At 37.8% G+C, this 16,099-nt stretch overlaps 1 protein-coding gene across 7 annotated transcripts in view; it reads left to right on the top strand.

Annotated features, from left to right (window-relative positions):
* Positions 1–16,099, top strand: part of CEP112 (centrosomal protein 112) — a 461,470-nt gene that overhangs the window by 154,440 nt on the left and 290,931 nt on the right. For all 7 annotated transcript variants that reach the window (XR_009400487.1, XM_059380609.1, XM_059380606.1 and 4 more), the window contains one exon: positions 9,034–9,169. Coding sequence is in view for 6 of the 7 variants with exons in the window: in XM_059380609.1 (XP_059236592.1) it covers positions 9,034–9,169 (136 nt within the window). In the remaining variant the exon portion in view is untranslated. The remainder of the gene's footprint in view (positions 1–9,033; positions 9,170–16,099) is intronic.

Raw genomic sequence — 16,099 nt, 5'->3', positions numbered from 1 at the left:
AGAGGTGTGCAAGCATGAATGGTATCATCATCATCATCATCACCAGCGTCGTCGTCATTGTTGTCGTCATCAGTTTAGGATTATCTGCGTCTTCTCTCTCTCTCCAGGTCAAAAACACCTACAAGGCACATACTGTAGGAACAAACAATTCCTGGTGGTGGAGCCGTTATAATAATTTATAAGCATTTATGGCTTTGAATTCTCTTAAGAAGTTGGATGGTAATTGCTCTTTTAGGTTATTCCCCATTACCAGTATCCTAACCCTTGAAAATCAAACACCCAGAAACTAAATACCTAAGTCTTCTTTCACTCTGTGGAATTTGATAAAGAACCATACTTTCTGGCCTACTTGTTCTCAATCAGGCATGATTTTACCCCCTCCAGGGCGTATTTAGCATGTCTGGAGACATTTGGGGATTGTCAGAGTTGGGGATAGGACATTGTCACTGGGATCTAGTGAGAAGAGGCCAGGGATGCTGCTAACCATATTGCAATGCATAGAACAGGTCCCCATGATAAAGAAATAATCTGATCAGAAATGTCAATAGTGCTGAGGTTGAGAAATTTGCGACATTCCATGGTTTAGCTCTGGGTCTATCTAGATGATATAATATGAATTTATGAATCAAATATTGAATTACTCTATACATGTAGTATGTTCAACATATGGTTTATAAATATGAGGAAGACATGGTTGTGTCCCCACATCCTGCATTCCCCTAGCCTCAAAGAGATTTCATTATCCTAGAACAGATAAATACATAAATTAACAACTGTAATGGTACATATAAATGCTGTGACTGTAACCAGACTGGGTAGATGACAGCTGGATTTCTAGACTGGCCACAGGGTCCATTCACCTCCCAGGTGACACTGGAAGAGACCAAGTGGAAGTGGAGTGGGAGATTGTTGGGGGCCTGGAGACCCTGTGCCTGAAGCTGCCTGCCACGGTGACTGCCACCCTGCAGTGCAACGAAACCCACTATGCCATGTTGCCCAATCTCATGAAAGCCAAGAAGATTGAGGGCATCAAACCAGGAGACCTGAGTGTGGACCTGACCTCCAATCTCTCCATGGTTAGTGTGGAGGACCCACCCCTGCATACAGCTGGCATCAAGGTAGAGACTACAGACGCCCTGGTGGTCAAGCTGAAGGAGACTGGGTGGACTTGACCCCCTTGCCTGAAACCCAGCAATAAAACCATGACCCTCCCAGAAAAAAAATGCTATAGTAGCAGTATATAGAAAGTGTGGACAGGACAAAAGAAGTAGCTAGCAAGTCTATCCAAAGAGTTGGGATTTGAACCCCCTAAAGAATGAATAGTAATCTGCCAGTCAAAACAACAAAGAAGTGGGGAGGGTTCCAGTTTATACTATGGCCAAGTAAGCTCCTATCAGACTAATCCTCCCACAAGTGGAAGCTCCGTGCAAAATATAAAATAGAGCTACCTGATGGCCCAGGAGAATGAATAAACACAAAGAAAGAGTGTTTGGGAATACATACTTGTAAGAAGGAAAAGTGAATTTCCCACTTTTATATTATTTATTCCTCCGCAGTTGGTGCCATATGGTACAGTTAGAATTTAGGTATATACCTGTGAATTTAGTGCTTAAAGAACCGGATGAACGAATGAGGCGACCACTGGTAAATTAAGATGGTGAAATACCCAGGAAATAAGTGAACAAGTGAGATGGGAAGCCCAAATTCTTTGTATAATCTCGGTCCATGTTTCTTACTGATTCTGAAACATGCATAGTTGGAGAGGATTCTAAGCAGCCCAGGTAAGATTAAAAGAGCAGAATTTATATATGAACTTTTGTCACCTGCAGAGGAGACAGAATTTATAGGTTTTGTTTTTGTTTCTGTTTTCGCGTTTTTGGTTTTTTTTTTGGTAGGTAAGCTACATTTATTGGTTCATAAATATGTCCAAAATATATTTAAAAATATAGTTACAAAACTATAATGATGTCAAGAATTTATAGTTTGAGTTCAGCCAAGTTACCTGCATGCTGAAAACAAACAATTGAAATTAATTATATTAATACTATGAATACTCTTAATATTATTTGGAGGAAAATAACAGAATCCACACTCTCTAATGTCTCATTCATAAAGATACAAGCCAAAATTACTCGACATAAGAAATAGGTAACCTATTTATTCTTAAGAAAATAATCAGCAGAGACCACTTCAGGATGAATTAGATGCTAGGTTTAGTAGATAAAAAATTTTAAGTAGCTATTAGAGTTGGCTCAAAGATATAAAGAAAAATTGGTAATAACAAGTGAGAAATCAGGAAATCTCAACAGAAAAACTGAAAAAATACAACATTTGAGATTTAAAGTGTGGGCTGATTATAACAACAGGGTGAAGAATAAGAAGACTCAATGAACATGAAGATAAATCAATAGAAATCAGCCAATTTGAAGACAAAGAGAAAAATATACTAAAAAATGAGCTGCAGGAACTTGTAGGACAATCACAATGTATAAATCATAGTTGAGTCACAGAAGCAGAGGGAAGAGAATAATAGAGGCAAAATATTTTAATAAATAATAGCCAGAATCTTCCAGTTTTGTGAAAGGGATAATTATTTGGATTCAAGAAGCTTAAAAAAAGTACACACAAGGTAAATGCAAAACAGAACAAAACAAAACAAACACTTGTTCCTGTCTGTCTTTTGATTACAGCCATATGAGAGGTTGTATAATGATATCTCATTGTGGTTTTGAATTGCAATTTTTGAATCACTACTGTTATTGAGTGACCTTTCATTTGCGTATGGCCAACTGTGTATCTTCTTTGGAGAAACATCTATCCAGATTCTTCACCTTTTTTTAAATTGTGTTCTGTATTTTTTTTTTTACTATTGATTGGTAAGTGTTGTTTATGTATTCTTGATATAGGTCTCTTTTCACATATATGACTGGCAAGTACTTTCTCCTCTTCTGTGGATTTTCTTTTTCATTTTTGATGATATCCCTAGGAGCACAAGAGTTTTAAATTTGCTGAAGCTGTTTATCTATATTTTACTTTTTTGTTTATACTTCTGGTGTTATATTAAGAAGGCTTGGCTTAGCTCAATGTCACCCAAATTTACTCCTGTTTTCTTCTAAGAGCTTTGCATTTTTAGCTCTTAAATTTAAGTCTGTGGTTTATATTGAGTTACTTTGTGTGAATTGTGTAAAGAAGGAATCCAGCTTTATTGTTTTTGATAAATGGACATCCGGTTGTACCAGCACCATTTGTTGTACAGACTGTTCTTTCTCCATCAAATTGTCTTGGCTCCCTTGCCGAAAATTCACTGATCATCAATGTAAGGGTTTATTTCTGGAATCTTAATTCTATTCCATTGATTTATATGTCCTTTCTTATGCCAGTAGCATGCTGTTTTGATTAATCTAGCTTTGTAATAAGTTTTGAAATCAGGAAATGAGAGTTCTCCAACTTTGTTCTTCTGAGATTGTTTTGCCAATTCTGTGTACCTTGCATTTCCATCTGAATTTCAGGGCTCACTTGTCAATTTCTGCAAAATCCCACCTGGGATTTTGACTGGGATTGTGTTGAGTCTGTAGATCAATTGAGGAGTATTGTCATCTTTCCAATATGGAGAGGAATACTACTTTCCATTTTACTCAACATTTCTTTCTGACTCTTGAAGTATCAAAAGTTTCATTGTTCACAGTGTTTATCATTTTTTAATAAGAATTTAGCAGTGACAATTAATTCTGGAACATTGAAAAGAAATTTTTAAAAAATTAAATTAAAAAAAAGAGAGAATTTAGCAGAGACCCCTAGTCTTAGTAGTCATGTGAAGAAGAGGCCAAAAAAGTTCCTTCATTTATCATGCATAGTGAAAGGTATTATTATTAGTGCCCTTTTTTCTTATTTTTTTTTATTATTAGTGCCCTTTAAGTCAATTTTATGTTTTTGACTAACTCAGTCTTATCGCCTTGAGTACCAATGAGCAGCCATGAACATAGATGATAGAGCTGCTCCCAAGTCTTGTTTTCCAGCCCAGCTGGAAAGAGAATGGAGACCTCTCTAGCTGTTTTTTAGACACGTTTGAAGTTTTTTTGTTTTGTTTTGTTTTTCTTGGAGTTTCCAGTGGAGATGCCACACTGGCAGCAAATGAAGTATCTTGTAATATGAAGCCTTATAAATAGATTTTGGATCACTGCCATTATTATCAAAAGTGCTGGTACAGAAATGTGCAAAGGGAAGATTTTCAAATTAAGGTTGGCCTGTACATACAAATGTTAGCTTGTAAAGCTCAAGAAATACTAAATTGTAGTCTATTAGTCTCCTACATTTTATTGCCTTTTTGGAATAATCATGTACTTCAGAACATCCTTTAATCTGAGCTGGCTTGTGGTTGTATAAGAATGCAGCTTCTTTCTTCTTTATGCTTTATGTTCTCAGACGAGGAAAATTTACTGCATTTTATAAATAAATCAGAACTGAAAAGCAAATTTTCTTCCCACCTTTTTATCTTCATGGAGGCCCTGCTTTAAGGAATTTGAATGATGCAGTTATACTTGGCCCCACAACTAGTTGCACTGGAAGAAACAATCTTCAAAGTCTTTTTTTTTTTGCTTCTTAGAGGGTGTACTCTGGAATCATGGTACAAGGAATTCTGTTCTTAGCAGCAGACCTTTCTCTTTTTCAGATGCTGAACGTTTTCACTTCTACTTCATTACTTTGATAGAAATTAAGATGGATCCCTCATTAAGATGAATATCATCCCTTTATTTAAATTAACACATATTTTATTTATATTAAGAGAGAAGCTTCCTAAATATCAGTGGAGCTCAATGTGTTTGTCATGTTGAACTGGACCGAACAGTGATTAACATTGAGTGAGACCTTTTTTGAAATTTAGCTTTACTACTAGCAGGTATGGTAGGACTGGAACCACCTGGGAGATTTCCTCAACTCCCCATGCTTGCTGTTTAATATGCAACAATGTTTTCTATTTGTAAGTCATGATAGAGCTTATCAACAAAATGCAATGTGCATTACCTACGCAAGGTTTTAACAATATCTTAAATATGGTCATAATGTATCCCTGATTTTAGGTAAAGTTTATGACTCTGATTTATGTGGCTATAAGTTAGTTAAAAAGTCAATGACTAAATTTGGTAGGTAGGAATGAAATGACACAGAGAAAATATTTTCCCTATTAAATTGAAAGTGTTTATATTAACTATATAGCTCAGGTGACTACTAGGGCAAAAAAAAAAAAAAAAGAAAAGAAAAACAGCTGACTTTTAGCATTCATAAAACAGAGTGGATATCTCAGCCACTGGGTCATATGTCTTATAAAATGTGTTGGCCAAATTTTCTTTTGCCTAAGCAATGGTACATAATTTTTAAATTATATGATTACATTTTTAAAGTTTTCAGATAGTGTCGAATGTACTTTTCTTTTCTGTTTATAGACAGACTGACCAAGCAAAGTAAACCTTCGAAAAATTGTATTCCTGATAGGAAATAGTCCTTTCAAGTGCTTTCAGGAGGCCTGCAAAAATGAAGGAGTAACAGAGGAAGAAGTGGTCACTGTGGTCCCTGGGTAGCATGGCAGGAGCCCTCATGGCGCCTAACCCTAATCCCCTACAAGGGGACATTATTCACCAACCACAGTAGCCCTTTCCTCCAAGCCTGGTCTCAGAATCCTTTCCACAGAGAGTTCTCGGCAGCGCCATACCGTCATCTGGGTCTTTCGCACAAATGTCCGTTAAACATTTGTAAGAAAATGTTTACAGCAAATACCCATCGAATTTGTCAACCTAGGTCTAGGACATGGTACCCAGTATCCCACACATGACTCTATGCTGTTCTCATTTGTTTTAGTATTCAAATATTTATTTTTAATAAGTATTTGAATATTTAAACAAAACATTCAGTGTTTGTATCTGGGAAACCCTAGTCAAGCCTTCCTCCTCCTTGGGCAGAGTGATAGAAGAATGAAAATGGTCTGGGCCAAATTCGAATTCCCTGTTGCCATCAAAGCGCTCAGTCGTTTGTGTGGTGATGTCTCTTGAATCGGTCTTCAGCGTAACATCCAGTTACTAATCACTGTTGTCTACTAGCTAATATTAACATCATATGACAAAGAAACGAAACATTAAGGCCTTAGAATTCGGCAACCGCTTAACATTAAAAACATCTTATTTTAGCAACGTGGAAGAAAAATGAGCAGCAAGGTATTCAGGTTCCTGTTGAATAGGCAACTGAAGGAAACCACTTAAAGAAAAGGTTTTTTTTTTTTTTTGTTTTGTTTTTTTAACATTTTATTTATTTGACAGACAGAGATCACAAAGTAGGCAGAGAGGCAGGCAGAGAGAGAGGAGGAAGACGCTCTGCTGAGAAGAGAGTCTGATGCAGGGCTCGATGCCAGGATCCTGGGATCACGACCTGAACCACCCAGGCGCCCCTTAAAGAAAAGCTTTTAAAAAAAGTTCCAGAAGCCTGCACCACATTGCTGTAAAAGGCAGTAACAGGAGCTGAATCTAGCGTTGCAGCACCATCTAGAATGGCTTCCCTTTCCTGGAGGGGCCCCCCCCCAACTTTGGGATGGAGTGTAGAACCCTTAGCTCATTAAAATGGTGGCCCTGCCCATGAAACAGACGTGTAGAACAGGGTTTCCACAGAAGAGCTGCTTTGTTTAGCGCAGGGATGTATTGATTGGGTCATCTTCAAATAGAAGGATCTGTGGTGGGTACAAAGATGTTGACACAAATGGTTTATCATGAAAAATAAAGGGAAGGTGGATTTGGAGTAAGTTCATACTGTGGAGTACGCAGAGAGCTGCTTGCTTCCAGATCCAACCCAAAGGGGGGAAACTCTAAATGCTCATTGCCCCATTCCTTTACCAAGAGCCAGGAGAAACCTGCTGAAGAGGAAACTAGGGGACACTCTTTCTTATTTTTGCATTCAATCTTAGAGAAAGTTCTGTGTTTTGGAGAAAGTTTGGTATTATGGTATTTCATATGACATATGTATTCTTATTAGAAAGCTTAGAAATTGTTAAGTGTCTTAGAGGGGTTTTTAAACTCAAATATGAGTAATTCCAAAAAACTCAAATTACTTTTTGCCTACCTCTTAAGACAGTAGCATCATTATTTGGGAAATATCCACCACCATCACCACCACCCCCCGCCAACTCCCCATCATGATGTTTCTCTAAAATTCTATTTGTGTGCATTAAATCACCCCATCTTCCAGCATTCTTTGGTATGATAGTTCATCAGATAATGTTTTCTATGTGTGTAAACTTTTGCCTTTAGGGAAGGTAAGCCAAGTTACTCTTACCTATGATGTGTCAGTTCTCAATGCTGTAAAAAAATACCACTGACTGGGTAGTTCATAAGCAACAGAACTTCATTTCTCATAGTTCTGGAGGGTACGAAGTCCAGGATCAAGGCATCAGCATGGTTGTGTTCTGATGAAGACCTTCTTCTTGGTTCATAGCCGGTGACTTCTCACTGTGTCCTCACATGGTGGGTGGGGCATGGAAACTCTCTGGAACCCCTTTTATTTTATTTTAAAATTTTTAAAGATTTTTTTTTTTTTTTGACAGAGATCACAAGTAGGCAGAGAGGCAGGCAGAGAGAGAGAGGGGGAAGCAGGCTCCCTGCTGAGCAGAGAGCCTGATGTGGAGCTCGATCCCAGGATACTGGGATCATGACCTGAGCCAAAGGCAGAGGCTTTAACCCACTGAGCCACCCAGGCATCCTGGAACCTCTTTTAGAAGAGCACTAATCTCACTTCAGGGGGTCACATTCAGACCATAGAGTATGGCATCTGGAAAATCAGGAAAGCAGCAGAGCCTAATAGCCAACAGCATGAGCTCTAGGATCAGACTGCTAGGACTAGGCCTGATTAAATTTACTACTAAATGTATTGCCTAGGAACCACTCTCTAAGCTCCAGTTCCCTGCTCTGTAAAACTGGGGCATAATAATACCCTATGTAAGTTTGCTGTGAGAGTAAAGGAGAGAAGATGGATAAAATTATTTTGCACACTGCCCAGCATGTAGGCAGAACTCAGTATTAGCCATGGTTAACTTCCATGCATTTGTAACATCAAGCCTGTATTTTTTCCTTCTATCAGTACATAAAGATTTCTCTTCTGTTGAACCCTTTTGACCATATAACTTGAGTTCAAGATGTAAAGAAATGAGACGTGTATCAGTAGGCAAGTTTACTAGAAGGCAGTGGAACAGTCGTAGGCCATCAGTCTGCTCTGTTGCCTCTGTCACCCTGCAGGTCAACTGCTGCTAGACATGTCTATTAGACACATTTCTAATGGTATGTTGTTTTGTTTTGTTTTAATTGAGATATAATTTACATGCTGTAAAATTTATCCTTTTCTAAAAATACACATTTCAGCAGATTTTAGTATATTCACAAAGATGTGCAGCCATCCCCACTATGTAATTCCAGAACATTTTCATCACTGGAAAGGTCACTCTATACGCATTAGCAATCACTTCCCATCCCCCCGATGCCCCCCCCCCCCCGCCCCTTGCTACCCCCCATCTACTTCCCATCTCTAAGCATTTATCTATTCTCGGCATTTCACATAAATGGAATCATAGAGTATGTTGCCTCTTGTATCTGGCTTCTTTCGCTTAGCATGGTGTGTTTGAGGCTCCCCATGCTGGAGCGTGTGTCACAACTTCAGTGTTTTTGAAGGCTGAATAATACTCCATTGTACAACTGTACTATATTGTCTTATTTATCCATTCATCAGCTGATGGAGATAAATGGGTTTAACTGCTTTATTTTCAGGGAAATCATTGAAAGTCATTTGAAAGAAGTCTTTGAAAGTAGTCATCAGAACACTTTACCTCTTTTTCTGCAGGCCAAGTATTTTATGGTCAGCTTTTTAAAGGGAAGTTTTATGTAATTTGGATCAAAAAATTGAAATCTGAATGTTATTTTAGAGAGGGTTAAATCTTGCTCTTTCATTCAAGCCTCGTCCTTTTATTTTTCATTTCAACTGTGAAGCTTCTCTGGACTTTTCCAGGGAAAAAGAGGAACAGCTGACACGGGTGACTGAAGTTCAGAGGCTGCAGGCCCAGCAGGCAGACGCCGCTCTGGAGGAGTTTAAGAGGCAGGTGGAACTGAACTCCGAGAAAGTCTACGCCGAAATGAAAGAGCAGGTGAGGAGGCCGCTAGGTCATCCCTTTGCAAAGTCACTCTCCGTGGGAAGGTACATTCTAATCTTTCTGTGACAGAAACATATTTACTCTTTACAAAAGTTGTATCAAAATTAACCATACAATTGGGTCAGAGATTCAGAATGAAAAAGGGAAATTAGCCCGGGCAGAGGAGGCCGCCCATCTCCCCAGGAGCTCGTGGTGGACCCTGGCAGCCGAGCTGGAGTGCCTGGTGGAGAGGGCTCAGCCAGCACCCCGAGTGTCCTGCTCCCCACAGAGTGTGCCAAGGGAGGAGGCCACAGTCAGCAGCGCTGGCAGACCTGCTCTGGGCTCCCCTGGGCCACTAAGTGGGCGCTGATCAGCAACTGCTCGGTGGCGGTGTGTGGAGGGAAGAGGGTAGACACGCAGCGGGAGCGGCGCAGTCAAGGAGACGGGTCCTCCCGCCTCCTTCAGGATTCCTTGATTCACCTCCAAGCAATGCCAGCATCATCATTTTAAAGTCCTAGCTACAAATGTAGTAATGGCAAGAGTGACTCTTGCTTTAGGAGTGTGGATCAGCCAGCCTATCAATAAATTTCCATGAGCCATTTCGTAGAGCAAGGGCTCAGGTTACCCATGTCTGTGCTTGTTTATGTTCCATAAATAGTGTTTTATTGATCAGCAACAGCAACGTGTTTGCAGCTGGCATTTCAGGAGAACAGAGACCGTCTCTGGTTCTTGTACAAGTCAAGGGGTATGCTTTTGAGTATATTTTTTTTTTAAAGATTTTATTTATTTATTTATTTGGCAGACAGAGATCACAGGTAGGCAGGGAGGCAGGTGGGGGGGGGGGGGGGGAAGCAGGCTCCCTGCTGAGCACAGAGCCTGATGTGGGGCTCAAACCCAGGACCCTGAGATCACGACCTGAGCTGAAGACAAAGGATTTAGCCCATTGAGCTACCCAGGCACCCCTGCTTTTGAGTTTTGAGAGAAAAATAAAAAATTTGGAGAGAGGAAACAAATACCTAGGTGCCCATCATGAAGACTCAACAATTGTCAACACTCTGTTTATTTAAACTAAAACATTACAGATGAAATTTAGTTTGCTTTGTTACTCATATCTAATCACATTACTCTCTCTCCACTTGGGAGAAAACCACTGTCATTAATTTAGTGTGTATTATTTCAGTCTCTTTTATAGGTTTGTATGTATATATAATTTCATGTATCTTACATGCATATGCTCTCTCCATATGTAGATATTACATGCATATATAATTTTTGTGCATCTATTTTTTAAAAGTTAGGTGAGAACTGCAGATTTATGTATGCCTTATTGGCTCTTTTATATTTAATTTTTTTTTCCAACTGACTGCTTGGAGTTTATTTTCCACTTGGTGCAGGGCTGTTGCTCTTTAATTTTATATATCCATGCCCTATCCACGTTGATTTAGTGCAGTCCTTTTCACACTGAACATATTTTATCGTATGAATATACCACATTTTATTTATCAGCTTCTCTATTCAAGGGTGTTCGGTTTATTTTCGAGTTTTCTTGATTCTAAAAAATGTTGCAGTCTTGTCTGCGATCTCATTTTCAGCCAAAGTTATCTTCCTCAGGAACCCCAAGCACGCACCGGGTGGTAGTAACATCCGTGTGGAAGGTTTTATGGTGGGTCCCTGTATGGTTTCTAGTTTGGAACTGTGCTTTCTTGTCATTTTCTTGATTCAGATTTCCACTCCTATTGAGTTGTTTAAATTTGGATTTTGAGAGGGGCGTTTCTGAGATCCCATTCCTCAGTTTTCCCACCCACTGCCTAGGGCAAAAGCTGGATTCCTATGGGGTGTTTGAGCCAGGAGGTGGAGACCAGCCCCTGGGGCATGGCTGTGCATCTTTCAGCATCCTGCTAGCATCAGGGGCCAGGCCCTAGAATGTATGTTTGGTCCAAATATGCAGCGGAGCTGTATAGGAAACTCTCTGATCCCCTTAACAGTTAAGGAATACAGAAAATATGGAAGGAAGGGGCCTCTGGTAAAAAGTTTTAAAGATAGATTCAAGAGGGCTAAGAATGAGGCATTTGAAAATGCTAAGACAGTACAACTTCTGTGAGAAGCTGAGACCATGACAGCTACTTTTGGCTCAATGAATTCACCACTTGGGGCTGATGACATAGTATTAGCAGGTCACAGCATTCATGGGTAAGGAGGGAGAATAAAACAAACAAACAACAGGGAACCTGCGAGAACATTCTGTAGAACAAGAAAAAGACATTTATTTGTATTCAGCAATCACAGAATCAAAGTGTACTTCTGAAGATAATCTAGGGTAGAATTTAGGGGGGAAAAAAAAGCAGAAAAGTAGTATTTTTATAAGAAGACATGACCTACATGAAAGAGGCCACACATCTTAAGTAAAATTAATGCAATGAAACCTAGATACATTCTGGAAAAAGAATTGAATCTCAAAAATAAAAATGAAAATCCCACAAGTTTCTAGGTGGGATGAAACTGGCAAAGAAATTAGAAAAATAATGGAGTAATATTTCAGAGTTTTGAAGGAGGAAGGTTGTGACCCAATTTTATAAAAAACCGAACAGTTTTTCACTTGCAAACTCAACAGAAAAACATATTCTTATTAAGAGCTCATATGATGTATACTGCTTGTTTCTTTTCTGGAGAGAAATTGTATGAACTCATAAACAGATCCAGAAATGAAGCAAAAGATTTCCCACACATCCTTAAACCATCATATTTAAGGATGAATAGGTAACAATGGAATCCAACAGTGTAGAAACAAATTAAACAAATTGTTATAAATCCCATTATAAGAAAGAATGCTAATGTTTATTGATTTTTAGAAAAGAAAGTATTTAAAGTAGAAAGTATAAATTTAATAACAATTTAAATCTAAATCTCTTGAATACATTAACAAAGATCAGGATGGAGAAGTGGTTAGGGAGTGGGTGAAAGGAGCAGTATACTTAAACTCTTGGCCATGGAATGTAGAAACATAGGCATTAATAAAATTAAAAGGGGTTACATTCTCATAAAAATCTTGAGAAGATAAAGCAAAACTTGAGATACTGCCAAAGGAAGGTAAGAAGAAACAGAACAAAATGTCCAAAATAAGACAGAGCATATAAGTATAATAATAAATATTAATAGGTTAATTCTTTTAGCAAAAAGATACTGATTAGTTGACTAAAATCCATGCATATGCTAATTATAAAAGACATGACTAGTTTATACAAAAATTATATTAGAAAATGATGAAAATATATCACTTGTATTCAGAAAAAAAAGAATGTAATACCGTCATATAAATCACCATCAGTACAAGTTAATATACTGGACAAATGGATTAATTTTTCATGCTAAAGGAAAGAATACTTAAATATGAAAAAACTATTAGGAATACTTGGAGAAATTTACCTACATAGTCCCGGAGTGCTTTAATAAATTTTTCTTCATCTTTGACAGATCAGAGGGCAAAAACCAAACACATAGGAGGTCTAAATAATGGTTTGTAAAACTTTTATATTTCTACTTTCTACCCTTCAAATATGACACATTAAATTCCTACTCCATTGGAACAGTTGTGAAACTCAGTAGACCATAAAGAAATACTCAATATGTTTCTAAAACTTGACATGACAGAGAGTACATATTTTTCACCACAATGCAATAAAAACAGATATTAAATTTCAATTAAAATCGCTATATTCCACTTCGCCAAAATTAAAAACTTTTGCTCTTTGAAAGACACCATTAATAAAACAACAAAAGGAGGTAAGGCAAGCTGGAGAATGGGAGAAGAGATTCACAGATATTTCCAAGAACTTGTATCTAAAATATAAAAGAAATCTTACAACTCAGTAATAAGACAAGCAACTTAATTAAAAATAGGCAAAATTTTGGACATCTTATAGAGAAAAGATTTTAAATGACTAATAAGCACATGAAAGATGTTCAGTTTCAGTCATCAAGGAAATTAAAATAAAAGAAATGCCACTATCTATGCTTGCTAGGATGGTTAAAATTATGAAGATTTGTTGATAACGCTGAGTGTTGGTGAAGATGTGATGAAATGGAGCCGGTTCTTAACAAGTGAAGCATTCAGTGACCATCTGTCAGTCATTCCATCCTATGTGCTTAAGCAAGTGACATGAAGATAAATCCAGACAAAGACTTGTACACAAATGTTGACAGCAGTTTTATTCACAATAACCCCAAACTTGAACAACCCAAATGTTCCTCAAAAGTTGAAAGAACAATCTAAGCATCCGACTTTTGATTTCAGCTCAGGACATGGTCTCAGTGCTGTGGAATTGAGCCCCAAGTTGGGCTCAGTGCTGAATGGGAGCCTGCTTGAAATTCTCTCTCTTCCTCTGCCCCTTCCCCTGCTCATGTGTGTGTGCATGCTTGCTCTCTCTAAAGTAAAATAAATAAATAAATAAAATATATTTTTTAAAGTTGAAAGAACAATCAAAATGCAGTGTATACACTGGATACTTCTCAGCAGTATAAAGGAATGAACTACTAATGCCCAGAACAACTTGGATGAGTCTCAAAATCCTGATGAATTTTGTATTAATTACTCTCTGAGTAAAGTTAGAATTGCCTAGATGATCTTGAGTTTTTTATTTTAGCAGATTATCAACCCAGTTTATTTCAGAGTGAAACTCCTGTCTCATCTTCTGTGGGTGGGTTCCAGTTTCAATTAAGTTCCAAAGCCTTTGCTATGCTGTGTTGGGTCTGTTTAGATTGTGCCAGTCTGAAGTTGAGTCTGAGATGTGGGTGGTATTTAAATCGTTCCACCCGGTAATCCCTCCATAGAGGCATTTGTGGGACATTCCTCAGGAGAGACCATCTGCTTGGATGCAAAACAATTCTCAATAATTTTTAGAAGGATTAAAGTCATGCAAAATGTGTTCTCTGACCCCAATGAAAATAAATTAGAAATAAACAATAAGAAATCTGGAAAGTCCCCACGTATTTGGAAATTAAATAACATGCTTATAAATAACTCATGGGTCAAAAAAGATATTACAAGGAAAATTAGGAAATATTTTGAACTGAATTAAAACAACATGACATATCAAAATTTATGGAATGCAGCTAAAGCAGTACTTAGGGAAAAGTTTATAGCTTTAAACATCTATATCCCAAAAGAAAGTTCTCAAATCTTAAGAAGTCAGAAAAAGGAGAGCAAGCTTCAGCCCAAACAAGGAGAAAAGGAAATACTAAATATTTTTGTATTTTTGCGGAAAGCCAAAAAGTAGAAAGCAAAAAAATAGAGAAAATTAATGGAGCCAAAGCTGGTTCTTTGAAAAAAATCAACAAAATTGACAAATCTTTAGCAGGACTGATGGGGGAAAAAAGTGAGAAGAAAGAAATTAACAAGGTTAGGAATAAAAGAGAAGGGGACCCCATTACTGATCTATAGAAAATAAAAGAATAATAAGGTATTTTATAAACTTATGCCAACAAACTATAATCAGGTGAAATGGACAAATTCATATAAAGATGCAAATTACTAAAACTCTCTCAAGAAGAGATAGAAATCTGAACTGTCATATAATAAAGATATTTAATTGACAATAAAAAAATTTTTTCACAAATAAAAGCCCAGGTCCAGATGGCTTCACTGGTGGTTTCTATCAAATAGTAAAGAAAATATAATTTTTAATTTTTTGAAAACTCTTCCAGAAAATCGAGGAGGAAGGAACTCTTTCTAGTTCATTTTATAAGGCCATTAGTACTCTATTATCAAAGCCAAAGACACTGCAAGAAAGCTGTCATGAATGTAGACACAAAAATCCTTAGCGATATTTTAAGAAATGGAGTCTAGAAACAAATAAAAATGAATCCCAGGTGGTTTAAACATTTGAAAATCAATTAATGTCATGTAACATTTAAAAAATTTTTTATTTTTTATTAGCATATAATGTATTATTAGCCCCAGGGATACATGTCTGTGAATCGCCAGGTTTACACACTCATAGCACTCCATATAGCACCTACCTTCCCCAGTGTCCATAACCCAACCATCCTCTCCCTACCCCCTCCCCCACAACCCTCAGTTTGTCTTGTGAGATTAAGAGTCTCTTTTGGTTAGTCTCCCTCCCAATCCCACTTTATATTTTTTCCTTCCCTACCCCCCAAACCCCCTTACTTTGCCTCTCAACTTCTTCATATCAGGGAGATCCTATGATAATTGTCTTTCACTGATTGACTTATTTTGCTCAGCATAATATCCTCTAGCTCCATCCACGTCATCACAAATGGCAAGATTTCATTTCTTTTGATGGCTGCATAGTATTCCATTGTATATATACCACATCTTCTTTATCCCTTCATCTGTCGATGGACATCTAGGTTCTTTCCATAGTTTGGGTATTGTGGACGTTGCTGCTATAAACATTTGGGTGCACATGCCCCTTTGGATCACTACATTTGTATCTTTAGGGTAAATATCCAGTAGTGTGATTGCTGGGTCAAAGGGTAGCTCTATTTTCAACTTTCTGAGGAACCTCCATGCTGTTTTCCAGAGTGGCTGCACCAGTTTGCCTTCCCATGAACAGTATAGGAGGGTTCCCCTTTCTCCACATCCCTGCCAGCATCTGTCGTTTCCTGACTTGCTAATATTAGGCATTCTGACTGGTGTGAGGTGGTATCTTATCGTGGTTTTGATTTTTATTTCCCTGATACCAAGTGATGTGGAGCACTTTTTCATGTGTCTGTTGGCCATCTGGATGTCTTCTTTGCAGAAATGTCTGTTCATGTCCTCTTCCCATTTCTTGATTGGATTATTTGTTCTTTGGGTTTTGAGTTTGATAAGTTCTTTTTTTTTTTTTTTTTAATTTTTTATTTTTGATAAACATATATTTTTATCCCCAGGGGTACAGGTCTGTGAATCACCAGGTTTACACACTTCACAGCACTCACCAAAAC

Source organism: Mustela nigripes, chromosome 16 (genome assembly GCF_022355385.1).
Source record: "Mustela nigripes isolate SB6536 chromosome 16, MUSNIG.SB6536, whole genome shotgun sequence".
Taxonomy (NCBI): Eukaryota; Metazoa; Chordata; class Mammalia; order Carnivora; family Mustelidae; genus Mustela; species Mustela nigripes.
This window is presented reverse-complemented; position numbering and strand designations above follow the sequence as displayed.